The 23,293-nt window shown below is 43.5% G+C and overlaps 1 protein-coding gene across 1 annotated transcript in view; it reads left to right on the forward strand.

Annotated features, from left to right (window-relative positions):
* Positions 1–23,293, forward strand: part of LOC124775800 (adenylate cyclase type 3) — a 458,110-nt gene that overhangs the window by 339,365 nt on the left and 95,452 nt on the right. The window contains exons 13-14 of the mRNA XM_047250630.1: positions 4,288–4,404; positions 19,602–19,882. Coding sequence (XP_047106586.1) covers positions 4,288–4,404; positions 19,602–19,882 — 398 coding nt within the window. The remainder of the gene's footprint in view (positions 1–4,287; positions 4,405–19,601; positions 19,883–23,293) is intronic.

Consider the following 23,293-nt stretch of genomic DNA (forward strand, 5'->3'; position numbering starts at 1 on the left):
ATCCAACATGGTGGTGTTGCTGCCAGGGTTCCTCGGGGCCTAGCCGGCCGGTGTGGCCGTGCGGTTCTAGGCGCTTCAGTCTGGAACCGCGTGACCACTACGGTCGCAGGTCCAAATCTTGCCTCGGGCATGGATGTGTGTGGTGTCCTTAGGTTAGTTAGGTTTAATTAGTTCTAATTTCTAGGCGACTGATAACCTTGGAAGTTAAGTCGCATAGTGCTCAGAGCCATTTGAACCATTTTTTTTCTCTTTTTGTTCCTCCGAGCCATAATCCGTAGGTAGCGGTGACCAACTGCAGTAGTCGCCTTTGGGCGGGCTGAGCGAGGCATGTCATCGACAGGTTCCTATCTCTCTGTATCTCCTCCACGTCCGAACAACATCGCTTTGGTTCACTCCGAGATGCCTGGACACTTCTCTGGTTGATAGCCCTTCCTGGCACAAAGTGACAATGCGGACGCGTTCGAACCGGGATACCGAACGTCTAGGCATGGTTGAACTACAGACAACACGAGCCGTGTACGTCCTTCCTGGTGGAATGACTGGAATTGATCGGCTGTCGGACCCCCTCCGTCTAATAGGCGCTGCTCATGTATGGTTGTTTACATCTTTGTGAACAGTCAAAGTGACTGTGTGTGTGATACAATATCCACGGTCAACGTCTATCTTCAGGGGTTCTTCAGGGGTAATGCAAAACATTTTTTGATGTGTGTAGGTTCTCCATCGAGAAAACGAGAAGAATTGAGTTGACTCTGTAAATTAAATATTTTTGTATACTACAACAGTGACGTGAACCATGATGTAAAATATATCAAGATTCTAGGGTTAGGAATTGACGGGAAGCACTCTCGGAAGCCTCATAACCATAATTTCAAATAGAAACTCAACGAGGTAGCCTTGTGATCAACGACGGTGAGACCCTTCAGCTGCTTCACTTTGACTGCTGTCATTCTCTGATGTGCCGTGGTACAACTCAGTTGAGTCAAAAATTAAGATTTTTACCCAATAGCTTGCCTGTATGACGTTAATTGATGAACCCTGTGTATGTAGCTGTTCAGTAATGTGGGAGTCTTACACGGATTTAGAAGTACAATTATTTTGTCAAGAAACTTGTCATTGACATTGTGTACCCATGTTAAAAGAACAAATGTATACATTCACTAAATACAAGATAGAGAAGCAACCTGTAAGTAAAAAGTTTGTTGTTGTTTATCGTTACGAAATATGTATATTACTCTGAAGAAGACATGATGTAAATTTAGTGACAAACCGCTTATTTCTAAGCCTAAACGATCCTTCTGCTCTCTGACATGTAAGGCCCATTCAATTTTAGCAGTGGTAATTAATGGAATTTACTTTATTGTGTGTGTGTGTGTGTGTGTGTGTGTGTGTGTGTGTGTGTGTGTGTGTGTGTGTGTATGTGTAATTACAGATCTGGATTACTGTCTAGCCCAGCCACTTCGATTCTGTTTTTCCAACCTTTTCGTAAATCTTTCCAGATAAATGACAATGAAATTTGTTGACTAACAAGCCGTGGCGTTGCATGTTGCCTATTCATTCTCTATTAAAATTGTTTTTGTTTTATATAGTCACTTTGTTTTTCTTTTTTTTTTTAGTTAATCAGGGAAATGTAACAATTTCAGTATTTCCTGATATGTTCTGTTCTTCCCTCCAATTACCTTTTTTTCATTTTTTCAACATATCCCTTAATTCTTTCTTCAGATAACTTGACACGTGTTCTCTCACTGCTTGTGCCTTGGAATCCTCCTGCATGTAGCTTTCTGCTGCTTCTTCTGCTTTTAAGATGTACACTCCTAAATTTTTTTTTGATTTCTCTGATGAACTGTTGTTTATTTATTTGCCCAGAGATACTGAACATCTGTTTTGTCAGTCTAGTATCACGCATCGAGTGTGAATGTCCAAAAAGATCTATCTTCTTTCCCTTATTGTTTCTGTTATTTTTTTGTGTTTTTCTATATTTCATCACTGCTTCTTGATTCCAATACTTCTTTTCTTTTAATTGTGCCTAATATTTTTCTCATAATTTTTCCGTCTAAGACTTCTCGCTTGTATAATACATAGACTTGTGCTAGGTATTCACTTATATTGAAACGTTCTGATTTCATTATCACTTGTAAAGCATTTATTGATAACCTTTTTATTGTAAATATTTTTTGCTATTTCATATTCACTTTTTATTTTCTGTATTGTTTCAATTGTGGAGCATTTGTCTAAACTATTTTCTTGAATTATTTCTCTTATTATTTGCTATTTTTACCTACTGTATTAGACAAACATCTGTCTGCAAAAATTTGGCGCATATTTTATTTCTGTGATAAATTTGATTTTCTCTGGAGAAAGTCTTAAGCCTTCCCTATCGATTATCCTTCCCAACAGAGTAACTTATATTCTTGAGTCTTCCAGATTTTCAGATACTACAGCAAAATCGTTTGTGATTCACTTCCATAATCTGTGTCTTTCGTAATATTTCACGGATTAGATATGCCAATCTAGTTTTAACACTAGATTCTCGGATTACTTTGTCTAGAGCTTTCCTTTCCAACAGAGGCAAAAGCCTTCTTGGAATCTGAAAAAGTTTCATCAATGTCTTTCTGATTTAGTGGTGTCTGACAGATTATAGACTCCAAATAGAATATATTTTTGTATGATCATATTCTTTTGTTACAAGCTAGTTGAGGACAACGTTCACACTGAGGTGACAAAAGTCATGGGATACCTACTAATATCGTGTCGGACCTCCTTTTGCCAGGCGTATTGCAGCTGCTCGACGTAACAAGTCATTGCAAGTCCCCTGCAGAAATATTGAGCCGAGCTGCCTTTGTAGGCGTCCATAATTGCGAAAATGTTGCCGGTCCAATTTTGTGCACGAACTGACCCCCCTATTACGTCCCATTATTGTTCGATGTGTTTCAGATCGGGCGATCTGGGTGGCCAGATTATTCGCTCCAATTGTCCTTAATAATCTTCAAATCAATCTCGAACAATTTAGCCCGTTGACATGACGCACTGTCATCCAAAAAAATTACGTAGTTGTTTGAGAACATGGAATCTGTGAGTGGATGAAGATGGTGTACAAGTATCCGAACATAACCATTTCCAGTCAATGATCGGTTCGGATGGATCAGAGGACGCAGTCGATTCCATGTAAACACAGCCCACACCATTATGGAGCCACCAATGGCTTGTTGAACACTTGGGTCCATGGCTTCTTGAGGTCTGCACCACACTCGAACCATAAATCAGCTCTTACCAACTGATATCGGGACTCATCTGACCAGACGACGGTTTTCCAGACGCACTGTTGCTTGTTCTTAGCACTGACAACTCTACACAAACGCTACTGCTCTCGGTTATTAACTTGTCCGTGGTAAGAGGTAATGCTTGAAATTTGGTATTGTCGATACAAGCTTGACAATGTAGATCTCAAAATACTGAATTCCCTGACGGTTGACGAAATGGAATGTCTCATACTTCTAGCTCCAACTACAATTCCGTGTTCAAAGACTGATACTACCTATCATGCGGCCATAATCACGTCGGAAACTGTTTCACATGAAACACCTAAGTAGAAATGATAACTCCGCTAATACATTGTATACGCAATACTGCCGCCATCTGTATATGTGCGTATCGCTATCTCATGACTTTTGTCACTCTAGTGTAAGCCGTTGAGCTATCCTTATACCTTTTCATCTGTTCATTTCCTTTTTTTAAATTCCTCTCTTCTGCAGTCCATTTTCTTCACTGTCTTTCAGAACTGTTTTACCTTGCAGACCTTCCAATCTCCTAATTTAGTTTGTATATTTTGTTCTGTCAATTTCTTGCTCATTTCTGCTGATTTCTTCTAGATCTTCAGGCGCTTTTCTAAGGCAGTTGGGTTCCCGTTGTAATTTTTAAAATGCTGTGCAATTTTTCTTGTCAGTCTACTAGAAATCGGGCTTGGGACGTGCCTTCCTTTCCTAATTTTTCCATAATTTGTTCTACGTGATCGCATATTATTTGCTATCTCTTAATTCAAGTGTTTCCAATGTAGTTCTGTTCCCTGATATCTTCCTCACAATCTCTCTTTTCTTTTTCCTGATTTCTTCATTGTCTTTCATTGATCGTGAAATTAGCGTTTCTGGTGCACATGTGCATTCTGGTTCAAACTGTCTTGTGATGATCAATTTTGGCATATCTAGACAATGATTTGTTATACAGTCTAATACTAGACTGTTAGTACGTGCTCAATCACACGTAGCACGGTATTATCGCGCACTCTGTCCGCAGGTGTTCCCGCGGCCCCTGGTGCGCTGCAGCGAGGCCACCAACAACGCGCTCTGGTCCAGGAGGCTGCTCGTGGTCGCCATCATCTTCCTGCTGGGCGCCGCCAACACCGTCGCTGTGGTCAGTACTTCCCTTACTTCTCTCGTCTTTCTGAATGTTTTAGTTCGTGTTATTTTATGTGACAGCTAATTCACGCGTGACAATGTTCTTACTGTTATACAAGTATGACATATCCACCCGGAAAGCCGCGGGTGATAAACAACCGCTTCCGGAATGGGAAGGCGCGACAGCCCAGATCGAATCCGCCTGGCGCACAAACGACGAGGGTCGGTCTGCGGGATACATTGTATGTGGTCTTTAGGCGGTGTCTCACAGCCCACGAGGTGAATACCTCACTGATTCAAGTCTCACCTCAGGTACGCGGTTCGCTAACATTTAGAAACTTTTCGCTCACTGTCACGTAAATAACACTACACACAGAGCATTGCGGTACACATATTCCGTCACAGGGGGTTACTGAATGACGACAGAAAGGGCTTCCGGCCACCTTTTAAACTAACAATACCCGATTTGTTCGTAAACATGCCAACACTGCGCCTGTGCCGGACAAAGATACAAGAAAAAGAAGACGTCATACAGATATGACATCTGCGTTAGGTTCACTGGAAATAAGAAGCTCCGTATGGCTTACGTGCAGATGTTTTCAGCGAGCCAGAATTGAGTTCTATACTAAAATTTCTTAAATGGCTGTAGAAATGTTGGAAGCAAATGGCAACCGTTCTTCCTACACAAATAGTAACTGTTATATGCACGTTTTTGTAGTTATTGTTGAACACCATAACTCTGAAAGTGAGTCGAGTGCCGAATTTATTAAATAAATATGAATAAATATATCTCTCTACAGCAAAGAGTTCGATGTTATGAAACATCTTAAGGGGTTTAAGCTTTGTGCTAGGCCAGGACTCAGACCCATACCCTTGCCTTTCGTGCACCCTGTTCCCAGGAATGTAGGACATAGGTATTTGCAGTACGAAGTAATAAGAAGGGACACGGTGTCAGCCATCTTTGAGAGAATTTTCCAGAAAGGCAAGGATTTTGGTTCAGTTCCCGGACCAGGACACTGTTTTAATCGGACAGGAAGTTAAATAAATTTGGCTTCCTTCTCAATTTGCCCCTGTCTTACACTAATATTTCTGCCACTGCATTCCTACTATATGCTATTTCCACGTAAATCTGTTTTACATGCTGAAATATTTGTACCGTCGCACAATAATTCTCCTCAATTTCCCATTTCATCCTAGTGATTTTTCTTTTTTTTCTTTTTTATGGTAAGATACTCGGCTCGCAATCGGAGTGGGGTTCAAATTTCTGTCTGGATACCCAGATTTAGGTTTTCCTTGGTTTCCCTAAATCCCGGGATGGTGTACCTGCTTTTCTCTTGATTTCAAGCATTTTTACGACTTTGTATTTCCGAACTTTTATTTTCTAAATCGATGTATCCGACGTAAGTGTCTTTCATGTTGTAAAGTCCTGCTCTATAATAAAAAAAAACGTTATAGCTGCCTTTATATGAGTAATCCTTTTCTAAAGCCAAACTGATCTCATCTAATAAATCCTAAATTTTGTTTTGCATTATTTTGTGTGTTATTGTGAACACCAAACTTGATGCATGTTCTGTCATGCCGATTGCACGATTGTTCTTGGATTTACCTGACGTCACTCCATTCTCGATTACGTTGATGATGTTCTTAAAAACATACGAATGCATGTCTTCAGTCTGACATATTCCGCACACTGATTCCAATAATCGTTTGGTCAGCAATTCTCGCACTGGTTTCGGAAATTCAGAAGAACTGTTAGCTGTTCCTACTGCGTTGTTTGGTTGCAAGTCTTCCAAATCTCATCAAGCTCTGCCCCTAATGTTGGAGTTCGTAAGTCTTCCAGATCGACATTCATTCCTTCTTTTGTCTGAGCAGATATTTCGTTCCCTCGTAGAGACCCTCGATGCACTCTTTCCATCCGTTCCCCTTCTCCTCTGTGTTTAAAATCGAAATTTCTTTTGCTCGTTCATGATATTCACACTTTTACTTTTACATTCTTCATAAGTCAAGTTTGATTCTTCTGTATCATGAATCTGCCTTTCAGACGATCATTTCTTTCCAGTTCCTTCACATTTGCCCTGGAGCCATTTTGCTTTAACTTACCTGAATTTCCTGTTGATTACATTTCTGGATTCCTTCTTTATGTTCAACACGTTTTATTTCCTTCCTTCGTCGACCAACTGAAGCATTTCTTCTGTTTCTCACAGTTACTTCTCGTTTAGCTTTCTTGTATCCATATCTGTCCGTCAAAATTCTGTCATTTCCATTTTTAGGTATGTTCAGTGCTCCTCAACTGAACTACGTCGTTTGGTGCCCAATATCTATAGTCACAGAGAACTTCTAATGCACATCATCATTCCTCAAAACTCTCCCACTTTCTCGTATGTTTATTCTTCGTGAGGAGTCTTTCTCCTCTCTCATTCCTATTATTACTGAGTCTATATTCTGCCATAACACCTGCCTTCTCTTCTGTCGCTTGGATAGCGTTTCAACCCCCCCTACAATTGATAGATATTCATCTCTCTTTTCATATTGAATTATCCGTTCAATTCCATCATTAACTCCATTCCATCAACTTCTGCTTTTGATCTCGGCACAGGTAGCTGTTCACAGTAACTCTTGCTACCTTTGAAGTCTTAAAGAATTCTTTCCCTTTATAACATTTCCTGATACTGTTCATGTTCGTCTGACCAGGTATCTCCATCATCTTTCTCATTCACTTCACTGGTCCCTCACTACATGTGGTTTCTGTGACTGTATTTCTCTTCTGAGCTTTTATAGCGTCTCTACTACATTCAGACTTCTTACATGTCACGTTCCAACCCGTACAATATTGAAGATTCGTTGGTTTTTCAATTTTTTTCTAATGGTCACCTGCCACTTGTCAGTCACCTTCTCGAGACGCGAATCCAGAATCATTTGTCAGTTTTGTGATCAGTATGTACTTTTTTTTCACTTATAAGCTACATTTCCTGTGGTTACTCTTTATATGTCTGTAGAGCGGTAGTTTCTTTCTGCATACCACTGATGTGATTCTTCTGCATTTTAAGTAGAGTTTTCGACCTCAAGAGCGAAGTGATCTATTTCGGTTGCTCTTCCATCCGTTTATTAGCAGACCACTTTTAACTTAAGTTTTACTTCTTAAACTCTTTTCCAGCCAAGCTGAACAGCTCTCAGATAAGATGTCCTATCCGTTTCTCCGTCGCTGGCAGGCATGTATTCTTGGTCTCCACACTCACAGTGAGGCGACGGCACAAATGAGTAGGATTCACTGTGTAATGACGGCACCTGGTGACCCTATATCTTTTCGACTCACAGTCCACGTGCTTCTTAGCGTTTCCTGCAAACTGACTACGATATCTTCTTGTGCTGTTAGTTGCCAGTAACAGCTTATTGCGCTAACTTACTTAGCAATTCATGCGTAAAGGTTACAGTGGCCCCTGATCCGAATGAACATTTGTTCGTCATCTGTAGGTCATCCATGTGATGAATTGTTTTATGCGGGTCTCAAGAAAACTTTTCAGTCTGACAGTGAAGGATTGTACTGCTTAATTAAAAGCTATTATTTTTCCTAGTAATCCTTCTTTAGTTCAGTTTAGTTCGATTAATGTTACTGCGGTTATAAGATGCCAACAATTAAGTGTTATTAATATCAAACTATGTGTGTCACAAGATGTTCAGTGACGTCATAAACTTAGCATCTATTCATTTTTTTTCATGCAGGCATAACTACAAATAAGTGGGTGCCAAACGCAGAGGGGAGTGTGGATGCACCAAGAATTCTGTTGTCGAAGCTGCTGCATTGTCCTGGTGAACTCTTTTTTTTTTTTGTTTTACACACAAGTCCTCTTCACGCTACTTTTTCGGTCAAGTCATTCCAGAAAATTGTGTAATATACTCACCACTTAATGTTTTAGCTGATTTAACGTTCTCAATAAAAGAACGCTTTTGCCTCCAACAGCACATTGAGGATAATCATTACGGCAATGAAACCCATTTTGTCTTACATAATTTAGTGCGCAGCCATTGGCTTGTCCCATTAATTTGAATGATACGAGGGGGCGTTCAAAAAGTAATGAACACATTATTTTCTGAAGGCAGATTGTTTTTATTCAGGACATCAATATGCAGTATTATTCTCCACTCTTTTGGCTACAAAACCCTAATTTTCAATATAATCTCCGTTCTCTGCGACGGCCTTACATCACCTTGCTGGGAGGGCCTGCATGCCCGCAGGGTACCACTCTACTGGTCGACGTCGAAGCCGACGTCTTGCAGCATCAAAACCTCCCCATCATCCACATACTGCTTCCTGCGGAGTGCATTTTGCATTGGGCGAAACAGATGGAAGTCGGAAGGTACGAGATTAGGGATATAGAGAGAATGAGGAAGAACAGTCCAATAAAGATTTGTGAGTTCCGCTCGGGTGCGCAGGCTTGTTTGAGGTCCTGCGTTGCTATGCAGGAGGAGAAGTTCTTTTGCATTTTTGTGGCGACCAACATGCTGAAGTCGTTTCTTCAATTTCCTGAGGGTAGGACAATACACTGCACAGTTGATCTTTGCACCGTTAGTGAGGATATCAAACAGAATAGCCCCTTCACAGTCACAGAAGACCGTCGCCATGATTTCAGCGGCTGAGGATGCAGCACTGAACATTTTCTTCACAGGAGCTATGGTGTGGCGCCACTGTATAGAGTGCCGTTTTTTTCCATTTCGAAGTGATGAATCCATGTTTCATCATGTGTGATAATGTTCAACAAAAATATTGTCACTATCAGCCTCGTTACGAGCAGGCAATTCCGCACAGATGGTCCTTCATATCTCGTTACGGTTTTCTGTTAAGCGGCGAGGAACCCAACGGGCACATTCCTTTGAGCACTCCAACTGGCGGGCAAATGTGTCACCACTACCAGCAGAGACGTCCAGTTGTGCAGAGAGGTGTTTCATTGTGATCCGTCGATCATATCAAATGAGAGTGTGCGTATTTTCCAACGTTGCAGGGGTCACTGGTGTGTGTGGCCGGCCGCTACGCGGGAGATCGGACAGGTTTGCTCGAGCTTGTTGTGATGATGGTTAACGCGTCGTCCAATGACTCGCGTGCTTTGTTTTCACTGTCACGTTTCCGTACACACTCTAAAACCGCCTATGAACATCTGCGATGCTCTGGTTTTCTGCCAAAAGAAACTCAGTGACAGCTTTCTGCTTAGAATGCACCTCCGTTACAGACGCCATTTTGAAGACTAGATATAGCGCCGTCACGTACCGGAACTTCACGAAACTATAGGGGTTAAAATAGGAACATTACACAATACCTCCCAACAAATTCCGCCTTTTTTCAACCGAAACTGGTCGAAGAAAAAATGTGTTCCATTACTTATTCGATACCTCTCGTATTTAAACTTTTGCGTGGTGTGAGGAACCCATATATTCATAGCGACAAACAGGCGCACAAGAATAAACTTTTTAAATGATCCAAATATTACCGCAAAACTCGTTTCCGCGATTACTTTCATCAGCATCAAGAAATGCAGAATTCATTTCGCACAAAACTTTCTCAGAGTAGAACCTCCCTGTAACATTCGTGCCTCTATTATATGTGTGGCGTCCAAATGTTTTCATATGCGGATGCAGTCTTAGGCTGTCGTTCGCGTGGAACATACACTGGCGAGCCAAAATATAACGAACAAATGCTTAACAGCGTTCTGGTCCTCATTCGGAGCGCAATGGAGCAGATATTCTGCTTTGCATGGATTCGACAAGTCCATCGCAGGTTTCCGGAGGTATGTGACACTAGGTTTCTTCGCACACATGAGTTATTACCTTACATTAGGGGCCGGTGTTTGTCGGCGCGGAAATAGCGCACAATAGCGTTCTAGATGTGCTCCACTGGGTTCGGATCTGGCGGATTTCGTTGAGAAGACATCCATGTCACTATCATGCTCATCAAACCAAACCACTTTAGCGCAATTTTGTATTGTGACAGGTATTTTTCTTGCTGGAAGCTGCTATCGGCGTCGGTAAAGACATCAATCATTAAGTGATTGAGGTGGTCCGCAACAGCTGTCTTTTTGGCTTTGATTACTACCAGAGGTCCCTTGGAAGCCTAGATGAGTGTCTTCCTTAGTGTGAAGCTGTCCCTTCAGCCTGGGTCTGTGGTGCGATGTTTGCTTTGGGGGACCGTTCTCCTGGATGATACTCGAGCTGAGCGTGAGTTTTCCTATCAGGCGACGCGTTTCCATTCATCTATGATCCAATCAATCCTATATTCCTGCAGTCATAATTAATGATGTCGTTGGGTAAATATGGGAACACGTAGGGGTCGTCGGCTGTGGAGCAGTGTTCGACAGTGTCTTCTAAACGGTGTGCCCCGAAGTACTTGAACTTGCAGCAGTGTTGCACTCTGTTGCCAGATGTGCCATAGATAACCATCTGTTCTGCTTCACAGAGCAGGCAGCCTCCAGCTCCCACGTTATATGATGAGAGACGACATCTGAACACCTTGTTGCCTAGTGCTGATTTCACCATACTTCAACCATTTTCCATAGATGCTAACTACAGTAGCAAGTGAAAAGCCGCCTATCTTCGCCGCTTCAGAAATATTCCTTGCCAGATACTGGGCCATAAGAGTCTGTCTTTCGTCAAATGAATTTCCACATTTCCGGCAAGTGTCGTGCCTAGAACGACTCCCCATTCGTGTCTGTTCCGCTTACATTCCTTCCTAGCCGTGCCACGTGCTTGCAACGTCACAAGGTGGCATCCAGTCTCTGGTGAGCAGCGTTCATAAAGTTTTGGCTCATTAGTGTACTCGCGAGTATGTGATGTTACGTGTTGTCTGGGTGTGCATTATCGGTATACCTAGAGACGTCAGTCCGCCATGTAGCGGCGCCTGACTATCAGCGGCTAGAGTTTTACAGGTATCTGGCTGTACTGCAGCCACGACAAGGTAAGTCGTAGCCCAGCCGTTACCTACGCTCTTGTAATGCATAACTACTTCCCCTGTGTAGAAAAACACCTTTCATCTTTTTCTTCACAAATTATTTATTTTTATCACATAGGTTTTCAATTATTATTCGACTGTCCAGTAAGATTGCCAAAGATGTTGTTGTGCGTAATAATACAGACAGAAACAACAAACTGCGGTGCAGAGTCTGAGACACTGCGTTGACGATCAAACACCGCGTTCAATTAAAAATGAACTCGCAAACCGCAGTTGTGGTTCCACCTCAGCTGCATAATATCAGAAAAATAAAAATTTGTACCGGACCAGGACTCGAACCGAATTACCCGCTTGTCACGAGCGGTCGCTTTAACCACTTTAGCATCCTAATCAGGCTAATTGGAGCGGTCCAACTCTCCATTTTTCCTGCTATCTACTCTCCTAGAGCTCACAATATACAGGGTGCGGCAGCGTTCATAGTAGGATATTAAAAACACACCATTAGACAGTAACTGTAATTGATTTATTACCTCTTATGTCAATTAATAGTTAAATATATGCCATTTACTAATTTTTAACTCATTGTCCATTGCGTGGATTACTTTTTGAATATGACTCCTGTCAAATGACGCCCCCTCTGCACAACACATTCGTCTAGGCGGCGTTGGAAGCTTTCCATAACTCAGAGTAACGTATTCCCTAGGACATTGACGACAGCAGTTCCGATGCGATCCTTCAACCCAGGAATGATGATACGACGTGTTCGGAACCCTTATTGCTTCAGGTAGCCACAAAGGAAAAATTCTGCACATGAAGGGTCAGGTGAGTGAGGCGGTCAGGAAATGTCACCAAAACGGGAAGTTATTCTACCGGGAAATGTCTGTCGAAAGAAATCCATGCAAATTCTGGCTACCATTCCTGAGTTGAAGGATCGCACCAGAACTGCCGTCGGCTGTGTCCCAGGGAATACGTTACGCCGAGCTATGGAAAGTTTCCAACGCCCCCTAGATGAATGTGTTGTGCGAGGGGGCATCATTTGACAGGAGTCATATTCAAAACGTAATCCACGTAATGGACAATGACTTACACATTAGTAAATGGAATACCTTTAACTATTAATTGACATAAGAGGTAATACATAAATTACAGTTGCTGCCTGATGGTGTGTTTTTAATATCCTGCTATGAACGCTGCCGCACCCTGTATTACCATGATTCCTGTACGGGGTGAGACACTCTCGTCATTGCCTTGCAATGCACTATGGAAAGTAGACGCCAGGACAAAAAGAGAGTTGGGGCGCTCCTAAAAGCCTGCTCAGGCAGCGAAAGTGGTTAAGATGGCCATTTGCAACAAGCGGGAAATCTGTATTCGAGTCCTGTTCAGGCATAAATTTTTATTTTTTCTGAAATATTCTACAGTTGATGGCATCATAATTGCAATTTGTGAGTTCATTCTTAAATAAATAGTAAAGATTTTACAGCCATCAAAGAAATTAATCTTTATTAATAAATTTACGGTTACAGGACCCTAAAATAAAATAAATAAGTAACTGGAAAATAGATTTAAAAGTATTGGACTGCGCATTCTGTCAGATTTGACAGCAATTAGAAATAATAAGTAAATAAAGTCTGTCGGCTCAGTTAGTAGCTATTCAGGATGGTTCTTTAGGTACTTCCCCAACTCCAGCATGTCAGACAGTTATAGTTTTGAGTTCATTATGCTTCGACTACAGTACTCTACATCTACTACAGCATTATGTCTGGTTTCCAGACAATGTTGTGCAAAAGTAGAGTCTGGTTTATGCAGTCTCTAGCTTTCATGCTGTTCTTTAATCCTGGCGCACATAGATCTGTTTTTTGCTCTGAAATATGGGCCACACTCTTTGAATCTAATACTATATATTCCGCTTTTATTCATAGGGAACTGCTTATCTCCGTAGCTAAGGAAATTTTTGCATATTGTCTCTGTGATAAAGTAGATGGCTAAATATCTATTTTTCCAGATTGTTGTATATTTTGGTACTCAGTCTAGTCGGTCTACCAACAACAAATACTAATATACCTGTTTTTTGGGTATCTGTCGGGGGACAGATGGTTCATATTCTAGTATTTATCTTATTTTAATATTTTCTTAAAAGTGCTGTCGACAGGATTGGGCTGGTGAGTATTGTTTAAGGTTGGACGAGGACTACTAGTTAAGTAAGGAATGATCGGCCACGAAATGGAAATAGCAGTGAAAATCAAAACTGTTCTATTTGCAGCGCTTAGCTACAACTTCCAGCTACTTCTCTACATAGTCACCGCTCCGACTTAAATGTCTGTCGTAGTGTTGTACCATTTCCCCACTACCCTCGTCATAGAAAACAGCCTCCTGTGCTTTCCGCCAATTTTCTACGCTGGACTGTATGTTTTTGTCTGTGCTAGAATATTGTCTTCATAGTTAGCTGTTCATTTAAGCAGAGAAGAAAATCAGAGGGTGCCAATTACGGGCTGTTTGGTGGATGATTAAATACTCCACACTCATTTCCCCTGTAGTTGCGACAGAGAACAGTCAGGAAGAAGGAAATGGATGACGGTTCCGTGATGTGGGATTGCACGAAATCAGGCGAAATCTCACGGCAGGCACCGATACTTCGCGGAGGCCACTATTTTCCAGTCAACTTTACGCGCTCACTGCGCGCTCAGAACTAAGAAGAAGAACGTGACGTTATCAACGGTCTTACTAGACAGACTGCACAGCACGTCTGTGCAAAGCTTCCCCGGATTTTCATTGTGGTTTCCATTTCGCAACCGTTCGTTCCTTACTTTCCAACCAGCCCTCTTAGAAAAACTGCACTCTGCGCAAATAGACAGAAACTATCACTGCTTGGCATCAAGAACAGCTTATAAATCGGCATGCAGACTTCAGTTACTTACCACTGCTAAACACTGTCAAACTTGACTTAATACCTAGTTCAATATTTTTAATCGATTTACCAATTATTTGTTTTAGTGTTCTCTGATTGTGGATGCATTACGCTATATATTTAATGTTACGGATTACTCTTTTAATGACTGAAAATTCTTAGCTACTTATGTTTGTACTATAAAACACTATATTATACATGTCAGCTATGCTAGGCGACGGCTTAATAACCAGAAACATGGGTAGAAAAGATAAATATTTAATGAAAATCTTATCACAGTAAGAAGTGATTGCTGCAATTGTTGAAGCTCGTCCTCAGTTTTTTGAAAATAAAAGTTATAGTCATAAACAATCTCCCAATCTCGAGAATTCCACAGCATGCAGTCTAGTTTCGGACATCAAGTATTGCTTTTCCAGCCAGCGCTCGAAGCAGGGCAGGTGGAAAGAGCATCTGAGGTCAGGAAATGGGATTTCTGATAGCGCGCATCGCGCAGCGTTTCGTTGCGAAAGCCCCGTGACATCTTCGGCAGCTGCCGGTGGCGTCTAGAGTGGCAGTCCAATTACTCGCACCGGGCCGGCGCCTCGTCCCGGGACGGCCTTCGTCTCCACCGCACTTCCATCTGTCAGCAACCCTCTAACACGTTCTTTCGTTTAAGTCTACAAGATTCACACGTATCTCAGTGTACAGTGCAATAAACAATCTATACTCTGTCAATAAGTGTGATAAACGAATGGAAACGTCCGAGACATACAGTATAAAACATGAAGTACTAAAGATTTCTTTGGCATAAGTTTATCATTCGCAGCAACTACGTTGATTCATAACTTATGGGGTTTCTAAAACGTAAGTGTAGAAATTGAGACTCATGAAGTATATTTTTAATTCAGAAGTTCAACATTTAGGAATGAGTTGACATTTCCAGAATTTACTTACTAAGACATTACTTCATGGGCATTACAGTTTCGTATTTAATTTAATGTTCCTAATATATTTTAATTGGTTTTGCATCCATTCTTCACGGTGTTACTCATTCGTCGTGTTCTATGGATTTCATTATGAGTCCGCAGCTCGTGGTCGTGCGGTAGCGTTCTCGCTTCCCACGCCCGGGTTCCCGGGTTCGATTCCCGGCGGGGTCAGGGATTTTCTCTGCCTCGTGATGACTGGGTGTTGTGTGATGTCCTTAGGTTAGTTAGGTTTAAGTAGTTCTAAGTTCTAGGGGACTGATGACCATAGATGTTGGTGAGTCACATAGTGCTCAGAGCCATTTGAACCATTTTATTATGAAGTAAAAGATTCAGGTGTATGAAACTAGTTAAGGTACTGTACATGTTAGCAGGGGAGAAATTTCTGTTAGGAGCTGTTTTAATGATGGAAACTGAACATCTACAGAAGTGTGTGTTTATTCTGGATAAATTTAAAACTATAAAATTAACGAGATGGTCACTACTTTTAAAAATCAATATTCCTACCTAGTTGCACTACTGTCCATCTAATAGTTTTCGTATTATTACTCGTAATTTTACTGGAGTAACATTTATGAAGAATCTCAATTTTTTGCTGGCTATAACAATAGCAGGCTATCTACATTTAACATTGCTACTTTCAATCCAAGGATTCAAATAAAGTGTAGAAATTGAGACTCATGCGGTATGTTTTTAATTCAGAAGTTCTACATTTAGGAGTGAGTTGACATTTGCAGAGTTTGCTTACTAACCAACGGAACGCTCAAATAAACCTTCTTCCATACTAAGAGGTGGAGATTTAATCGGAACAGCTATATAATTATTTGAATATATCATCGTTATTAACAACCATTTGAGACCTGGTGTTGGCCAAAAGCTTTCTCTGTACTTCTTCATTCAATATGATCGTCAGCTATACGTATCCAACGAGTCATGCATGTTTTCCAGTGTTACCTACCGGCATCATTTATCTTGGAATTAAAAAAGAAAAGAAAAAAAAATCTTAACATAGCCAGCTGTATACCCTATGTATCTCAACTTCATTTTCATTACAGACTTAATTATGCTTCCCAATCCAGTTAGTTTTTTGATGCATTAATTTATTATCTTATTTATTTTCTTGACTATTCTCATAATTATCTTCTCTGCCAAAGATTCTGCAAATAATTTTGAATATTACTTTCGTATAATTTTCTTTCATATTAATCATTTCGATAGAAACAGCATTACCTATAAGGTAGTAATGGAACAAAGTGGACACTGACACAGCCTTCATTTTTACCAGATCTCACATCTCCCATTCCCCTCTACCCTGCCCTATTCTGCCTCCCTTCTAGGTAAACTGGGTGAGACGTAAATGGGGAAAATTTTAAAAACTGGGGTATAAAGCGTCGTCCTATTTGTTGGGTGAGCTTGTGCAGTATACATGATTGACAGATTTATCCCGAAAGTATCACTTCAAAGTCAAACTTGTAAGATCCAAGATAGTGGGAGATCGGTGGGATAGCAAAATGGCTGCTATTGTGAATTATTCCGTGAGTCAGCTTCTATGCTGTTACAATGTAAAAACGCTTCAATTTTTAAAAAAATCCATGTTTTAGGGATGTTTCTGATATGCTTACACCAGAATCTTGTTAAAAAATCATGCTACGATTTGTCCTAGATTCTGCTAACTATAAAATACATGACAGATCCCTTATTAAAACAACAGCTGTTGTGTTTTACTATAATAGTGTGCATAACTCACTGTAAAGACGGTGAGAAATTCAAAAACTGCCAGATAGTGTGCTTGTGAAAACAATTACAGTTATGTTGTATTTTATAATATTAATACATCAAAATTTTGAGCTTTGCTTCCAAATACACATGAAGATTATCATAAATACAAGACTGAGCAGTTACTGTTGTATGTAGTAGAATAGGTTGGTTACAACTGCATCTTTATTTTAAATGAAGGCCACATTACCTCCACTGCCCCACTCTGCACTCACCATTCCTGTCGCCATTGCTGCCACCACCACCACCATCGCCACCATCACTGCCTTTGCAACAATTGCTGCCATCACTGCCGCTATGACTGCCACCACCACCACCATCGATAGCAGGCCATGTGCTCAAACAACTTCCACAATGCCAGGGTCTGTAGTGTTCTGGCCACCGAGGTCAATGCCACACAACTGCCATGTACTGAGGGCTCTGCAGCCACCCTCTCATGAGATGCTTCTTGCCAGACATGACTGTGTTGTTTCAATCAGCTGCGCCCTCCACAGACAGCTCGCGACTGCCACCCATCCTCAGCCCATACCGCGCTGACTTTTTTTTTCCTTAAAAGAAAGGGTGTCTCAGAGGCTACAGAACTAGCAGCATGGTCCAGTGTCATCGAATATTATTCCACGAATTTGTCTTTGAAAAATTCAGTAGCAGGGTAGCAGTGTTCTGTAAATAATAAAGTGGGGAATGATTTTCAAGGAAAAGATATTCTACAGTATACATGTTTGGGCTGCTAGGCTTTCCTTCGTGTAAGTTCCATAGTGTTATCGCTGTTATAATGATCAGAGATACAGAGTGTCGCTCTTAAGAATCATCAGGCATAATTTCTCTGATGAGTCAGTACATACTTATAATTTCGTTCTTGCAATGCATAGCTGGACTCAGCCAAACAAATACTACTTACCACATCATGCAACGCCCAGTGTCCATAGAAGGCTTGTGTTTTTGTCCCGATTCCAAAGACCACTCTTTTATCCCTGTGTTTTCCAAGTTTTTAGATTTGGGCTACCCTTTTATACCTTCTACAACGTGTGTTTTAACTTCGTCATTTTGTAGTTTGACTCCTCTGACTGGATCCGTGCACTTTTAGCGGACATATGTTCAAATGGTTCAAATGGCTCTGAGCACTATGGGACTCAACTGCTGTGGTCATCAGTCCCCTAGAACTTAGAACTACTTAAACCTAACTAACCTAAGGACATCACACACATCCATGCCCGAGGCAGGATTCGAACCTGCGACCGTAGCAGTCGCACGGTTCCGGACTGCGCGCCTAGAACCGCGAGACCACCGCGGCCGGCCAGCGGACACATGTAACTTTCGAATTGCAGGACTAATGACCTCACTGTTTAGTGCCATACCCCCCCCCCCCCCCACCCGTTTGTCAACCGAACCGTGACTGAAGTGGGCATGTTACATGAGGCGTTTACACGATGTAGCAACCACTTGTCTGCAATGTTCACTCTCATTCGACTGATCCTTTTCCTCGGCCTTTCAAGGACATCTGGTTGACAGTTTGTCCTGGACGAACAAACTCATTATGCTCAGTATCCCCAGTGTCAAAAAAGAAAATCAGCATTGTAACGATCTTCGATTTGTTCATTCGAGACTTTTTCAGGTGACGAGATGTCTCTTAATGTGGCACTCGCAACTTTACCACTTTGTCATAGGATGGTACTCAAACAACCTGGATTGACCACCTGTGATCACACGAATGAACGATTCGTGGTCATTGGTAATACTCTGAAGAAGATCAACGCATGCATTTCATCGACTGTCCTGCCCAGTTGTGTGGTTTTTTGGCACCAGTTAGGCACATCCCTTCGCATGTGCAAAACTTTGGTCAAAATTTGATGCAAGGTTTGAAAGTGTTTAACTGGTATCCCACCACCCTTAATGTTAAACGTGGGTCTTTTCTCACAAGAGCATGCACACGTTTGATGTTTTCATCGGTTTTTGAAGTTGAACGTCTCCCTAAGGGAGGTTCATCTTCAACGTTTTCTCTGTCTTCCAAAAATGATTGTGTGAAATGTTATAGGACTTAACTGCTAAGGTCATCAGTCCCAAAGCTTACACACTACTTAACATAAATTATCCTAAGGACAAACACACACACCCATGCCCGAGGGAGAACTCGAACCCCCGCCAGGACGAGCCGCACAGTCCATGACTGCAGTGCCTCAGACCGCCCTGCTAATCCCGCGCGCCCCAGAAATGATTAGTGCAACCGAAAAACGTGTGCTCTTGATAAAGAATGTTTCCCACAGACCTGTTTCAACTTTTCAAAAGTCACAGTCGCAGACTCCTCAAGTTTAACACAAAACTTGAGGGCATAAAGTTGGCCTAAATTCCGCTGTTCTGTTTCCATAATACACAACAAAAACACAGCTTCACTGATGGCGCTCTCAAAAACCACGTGATTGCTGTACGGATCTGAGACTGACATTTCGAAAGGATGAGCAGATCAGTCTACACAAGTAGAACAACGCAGCGTTGCCAGATCGCTCGCGGCGTTATCAGCGTCAGTTGTCAATATCATTATTTTTCTCACACACCTCGTACACCCGCCTTCTTACTCGGACACTAGTTTAGCAACTGCCTTCTTATTTGCTCGCCAGTATTAAACGGCTTGTCGTCGGCAGGTGCCGTGCGTGTCGCCGGAGGAAGGCACGTGGTCGGCGGTGGCGAGCAACTGCACGGGCATGCTGCGGCACGGGCCGTGGGACGCGTGCCTGCTGCCCAGCTACGTGTCGTCGTTCTGCGTGCTGGCGCTGGTGGCGGCGTCGCTGCCGGTGCAGCTGGCGCACGGCTACAAGGCGCTGCTGCTGGCGCTGCTGGCCGCCGCGCACGTCGCGCTCAACTGCACGCTGCTGGCGCCCGCGCTGCGCTGCGAGGAGGCCATCGCCAGGAGCAACTGGCCCAAGTAAGCCGCCTGCTCCCCCTGTCTGTCCCGCCAACTTACAAAGTGGCCCGCGCCAAGTGTCCCTCACACGTTACACAAACTACGCTAATATACTTTTGAGACAAAAAGAAAACGACGCCTACAAAGGAATTCGCCACATGGGACGGAAAGTAATAGATCTGATGTACATTTACAGACAAACAAATGAGTACTTTTTTTTTCTTTATTGAATTTCGATTCCCCCCGAAAGGGGCGGGCTGGCAGCAGCTTAGTATGCCGCTCTTCAGCCTACAGACGTTGTTTTAGAAAGGTGAAGAGAATATATAATAAAAATAGGCCATAAAATCGGAGACATAAATGGTAACATCGCGAAAAAATCGTGGACGATGATGCTAATAAAATACGTATGAAGCAGACAGGTGTAGTGACGTAACAAGACTGTTACGCCACACGGTAGTAGCCAAAAGAAAGGCACGCTAGACTAATGCTGTGGCCGATGGTGCACGAACGGCAATAAGCAGACGGGCGTGAAGTCTGGAACATAAAAACTTATGAATGAATACGAAGAAAAGTATGTAGATGCTTTTTACTTATCTTTTCTTTATTCCTTGGAATACATCGCTCTTGAATACTCGTAAGCTATAGGCACTGATACAAATGGCTCCTTGCTAGTTCGTAGCCATTAACTTCTGATGGCTATTCTGTCTCTCGGCTAATGAGAGAGAAAGGCTTCGTACAACTGGGCGATAGCTAGGTTCGCGTACAACTGGGCGGTAGCTTGGTTCTCGTACAACTGGGGTCGAGTCCACTCTCGTATCACGAGACCTGCCTTGGTGGTGGCGCTAGGTCTGCGATCACAGTGGCGACACGCGGGTCCGACATGTACTACATGGACCGCGGCCGATTTAAACTACCACCTAGCAAGTGTGGTGTCTGGCGGTGACACCACATTCCTCCCCCGCAAATCGGCGAACGGTCGTGTAATAAGGCTTCCGCCCGCCGTGGGGAGGACCACATGTTGACGTATGCGATGAGGTGGGGAGCCTAACAACAGGCGAGGCTGTGCCACCCGCACCCGGCCATCCGGTCCGAGGGGAGCTAGGAAACGCCTGCAAAACTAGTCCAGGGTGCACGTCAACATGCGGTGTATGCGCCCGTAAAGAGACAGGAGGTCCGGAAGGGTCGACGTCCATGGCGTCGGGGTAGCCGACGCGCGATGACGTCATGTGGTCCGGAGCGGGCTGGAGTTCCATGGCGGAGGACAGCTGGTCACGGGAAGCGATCGGCGGCGCGTGACCCTGGGAGGCGCCTGGCGGCTGCAACGAAGCGTCGAATGCGGTCGGCGGCGGCGGCGGCTGCTGCTGCTGCTGCTGCTGCTGCGGCGGCGGCGCGTCGCCATGGGGCAAAATGGAAGGCATCGTCGGTAACACCTGGGGATGAGGCGAGCCAGTAGATGGGTCCCCAGGGCGCTGACCGGACGGCACCGTCGCTGAAAGCAGACGGGGAGCGGCAGAACCCGAGCGACGACAGAGGCGCAGCTGATTGAGATGCCGACGCACCTCACCAGAGGCCCCCAAAACCAAATACATCGCGCGGCCGAGGCAGCGAAGAATGCGCCCTGCGAGCCAACGCCGTGAACCTCGATAGTTGCGATAAAATACAACGTCGCCTGGAGCAAAAGCAGGAGTCTGCCGCTGCGCAGGAACCTGATGCGGCGGATGCAGCAAAGACCTCAAGGTGCGATGAGGACGACCGTGGAGCAACTCAGCCGGCGAGCGACCATCTCGGGGCTGAGAGCGATACGAAGACAAAAAGAGCAACAAAGCGTCCTCCCGAGAATGCGACTCTTTCAATTTCAACATCTGTGACTTGAAAGTCCGGACCAATCGTTCAGCGGCACCGTTGGACTGAGGCGAAAACGGCGCGGATGTCAGATGTTGAATACCATTGGCCTGGCAGAAAGACTGGAATTCTGCGGACATGAATTGTGGGCCATTGTCGGAAACAATAGTCTGCGGAAGACCTTCAATGCAAAAGATAGCAGACAACGCTTGGATGGTGGCGGAGGACGTCGTGGAAGACATCCGAACAACAAAAGGAAAATTACTGAAGGCGTCGACCAGAACCAACCATCGAGCATTCCAGAATGGACCAGCAAAAGCAACGTGCAAGCGTTGCCACGGGGAAGTGGCTTTTGGCCACGCAAAGACTTTCCGCGGCGGTGCGGACTGTTGTTCGGCACACGCCGGGCACGAAGAACACATATTCGTAATCGCAGCATCGATTCCGAACCAAGTACAGTGCTGACGAGCAAGTTGTTTCGTTCGCACTATACCCCAATGTCCTTGGTGAAGAAGCCGTAAAACAGAGGACTGTAACGAACGTGGGACCACGACTCGGGACTGATCATTATCAGAACGCAACAACAAAACACCACGTCGAGCAAAAAGTCTCTCCTTGTGAGCAAAAAATCGGCGAACCAACGGATCCTCGATCCGAGACTTTGACAAAGGCCATTGCGTAGCAACAAAACGTAAAACAGTAGCAAGGACAGGGTCAGCAGCTGTGGCTGTAGCGACACGACGAAAATCAATCGGAAACGATTCGACCACTTCATCGGTTTCCGAATCAATGAACATGCAAGCAAGTTCGGAAGAATCGAATGCTTTATCCTCAGCAACAGGCAAACGGGACAACGCATCGGCGTTTCCGTGCTTAGCAGTGGACCGATACAAGATATCGTAGCGGTACTGCGAGAGGAAAATAGACCAGCGAATGAATTTCTGCGCTGTACGTGGAGGTACAGGCTTGGTCGGATGAAAAAGCGATGTCAAAGGTTTGTGGTCTGTGATGATGGTAAAGTGACGACCATACAAGAAATCATGGAACTTAGTAACACCAAACACGAGAGCCAAAGCTTCTTTCTCTATCTGTGAATAATTTCTTTGCGCAGACGAGAGCAATTTGGACGCAAAGGCAATAGGGCGATCATGTGAGCCAACTTTGTGCGCAAGTACAGCACCGATCCCGAAATCCGATGCATCTACCATCAACAAAAGGGGTTTCTGGGGATCGAATGGCGTAAGGCAAGTATTAGAAAGCAACGCCGATTTCAACTGGCGAAAGGCGCGTTCGCATTCCGTCGTCCAGAGAAACGGAACACCTGTACGGCGTAAGCGATGAAGCGGAGCTGAAATGAAAGAGGCATTGCGCACATTCACACACACCTTGTGATTCTACATTGTTCAATGTTCTTGCGACCTCATCACGCAATGCGTGGGGAACATTGCGCGCCCTGAAAAATTTCGGTTGCGCGTTTACCTTCAGTTCTAAATGTGCTTCATAGTTTTTAGCGCAACCTAAGCCCGGTGCAAAAATGTCTGCAAATTCGTCACACAGCCGAGAAACACTGTCTGTAGGCACAGTCTGATT

The sequence above is a fragment of the Schistocerca piceifrons genome, chromosome 2 (genome assembly GCF_021461385.2).
Source record: "Schistocerca piceifrons isolate TAMUIC-IGC-003096 chromosome 2, iqSchPice1.1, whole genome shotgun sequence".
Classification (NCBI taxonomy): Eukaryota; Metazoa; Arthropoda; class Insecta; order Orthoptera; family Acrididae; genus Schistocerca; species Schistocerca piceifrons.